The sequence below is a fragment of the Cynara cardunculus genome, assembly GCF_001531365.2.
Source record: "Cynara cardunculus var. scolymus isolate 2C chromosome LG 5, CcrdV1, whole genome shotgun sequence".
Lineage (NCBI taxonomy): Eukaryota > Viridiplantae > Streptophyta > Magnoliopsida > Asterales > Asteraceae > Cynara > Cynara cardunculus.
Window position 1 is genome coordinate 1,990,803 of NC_037532.1, and position 2,272 is coordinate 1,993,074.

Consider the following 2,272-nt stretch of genomic DNA (forward strand, 5'->3'; position numbering starts at 1 on the left):
CATATACATATATATCCAATCAAAATGAAAAAGTTACAAACCATATAGACTAATTTCAACCGTTAATCTAGTCTAACAAAAATACATGATTTCGTAAATATTTYGATTATTTTTCTAATATAAAGCGTTGATCATATTTATAGTTGTTCACAGGTGAGATAGCCCATTGGACCCGCCCTACCCGGACTGACTTGTTAAAACTAATGGGCATATAGGCAATGCCATATGTTTATCATAATTAACTTTGTGAAAGAACTTCCTTTTTATTTCTAAGTTATGTACATTGTTATGTAATTACAAACAAACAATGGAAAAGTTACAAATTATATAAACCAATTTCAACCCTCTATATAGTCTAAAGAATATCTGATTTTATAAATATGTCGATTGTTTCCTGATAWAAAATAATTAATAAACTCTAATCATAGTCCACTTTGTTTCATCAGTTATGGATCCAGTCCAGTTCCCATTAACCACAAACTCAATTAAAAATATGTATATATGACAATACCAAGTGTAGTTTGTGTATTTTAATTTTTATAGTTAATTCTAATATAAGATCAAAAGATTAAATAATTACCCCCTAAACCTGAAATTGTAAAAAAAATTGAATTTTTAACAATATCTAACATTAAAAATCAAATGCAAAACCTTCAAGATATTACAAGCACACTTGTTTTGGCCGTCAATATATAATCACATGTGATTTTACACGTTTCTCTTAAACAGTCGGCATTCTCATTTAATGGTTTGTTATTTCTTAGCTCCTTTCCTAGCTGTTCTCATAACCCCATGAGATTAATCGAGGTACGCACAAAGCTAAGGGGCCGTTTACCAAACACTTATYCGGTAAGTGCTTACCGGCAAAAATTAACACTATCATTTACTTACCGGGTAAGATTTTAGTCCATCAAAGCAGCACTGTATGCAACAAWTTACCCGGTAARCACTTATCATGGTAAGAGTCGTTGCCCACACTTACCGGGTAAGACTCCTGGTCCTTGTCTTGCTCTTACCGGGTAAGATTTTTAGTCCTTACCATATTAATCCGATAATGTAATGTGATTTGACAAACACTTGCTAAGGTAAGCATTTGGTAAACGGCCCCAACTTACAAACCCATGGTTAAAATAAAATAAAATCCCAATATACTTACAAAGTTGATGTATATATTGTCCTCTTAAAACTAAAACAAAACATACTTTATTCTAAATTTCTAATGCCTAAAAGAATGGGAAACACAAGCAACATCAAGTTCAAATMATGGTGACACCTTTTAAGGTTTAAAAAGAACACATTTTTAATGGTTTGTTATTTCAGGGTTTTATCTGGTATTTATTTAAAAAAGAATATTAGATTATACCCTGAAACAACAAACCATTTTACAATGGRTATTACTTATCATCGCGATCATTAGAAAAAATTTCGCGGTTTTCTTCGGCCCATCGGTAAAGTGCGTTAAGTTTACCTTCTAAAGCTTCAATGAGGAGATTCAACTCATCGATATTGTAACGGAATAGGAACATCCGGGAGCTCCAAGGACAAGAACATAATTGYTTTGAATGTTCGAGACAAGTGTATCTGTCGAGCGAGCACAAACAGGCGGTAGCGGAAAGATATAAATCATAATAACACACGATGCATTCTTTCTTAACGGTGGAGCCAAATTCCTTCTCCATCATACGCGATTGTGAAGCCGTGCATAAAAATTCCCGCCTTAAGCTTTCCCGCTTAACACGTGACTGTTGAACAAACACAAACGTATTTCATTCAAGATTTGCATGATACCCTGGTGTACAAAGGTTATTTGTTTTTGTACGAGGAATTTATTTAAGATGCATTTGGTATGCAGACAAGATTGGACAGGACTGGGGAAGAGAGTGAGGTAGACAGATAAAGAATTGTAGTAGGTTTTAGGGTTTTAATGTGACACGGGTAGTCAAGTAATTTACCAATCTTCCTGATGTTTGTTCTATCTATTTTGGTGGGGCAGAAAAAAAAAATTATGCACTTCCGTCCACTCTGGGTCTTTCCTGTCCCATCTTCCCGATGGCCTCTCTATAACACAATTGGTTTGATAGGACGCCTAGAATGTCTAAATGTCCTAGTAGAGTACTTTATAAACATAATTTTATAGGCACAAACTACAAAGCATCCTACCAAAAAAACATTACAATAGATTTATATGACGCTTCTAGGCATATAACAAGCTTTTTAGAACTTTTTAAAATGAAGTATTCTATTGGCTAATTTTATAGAATACTTTTGAAAA

The 2,272-nt window shown here is 33.5% G+C and overlaps 1 protein-coding gene across 1 annotated transcript in view; it reads right to left on the reverse strand.

Moving 5' to 3' along the window:
- Nucleotides 1-1,148: 1,148 nt before the first annotated feature.
- Nucleotides 1,149-2,272, reverse strand: part of LOC112512088 (putative lysine-specific demethylase JMJ16) — an 8,977-nt gene continuing 7,853 nt past the window's right edge. The window contains exon 9 of the mRNA XM_025117890.1: nucleotides 1,149-1,742. Within this exon, the coding sequence (XP_024973658.1) occupies nucleotides 1,395-1,742 (348 nt within the window). The 3' untranslated portion in view covers nucleotides 1,149-1,394. The remainder of the gene's footprint in view (nucleotides 1,743-2,272) is intronic.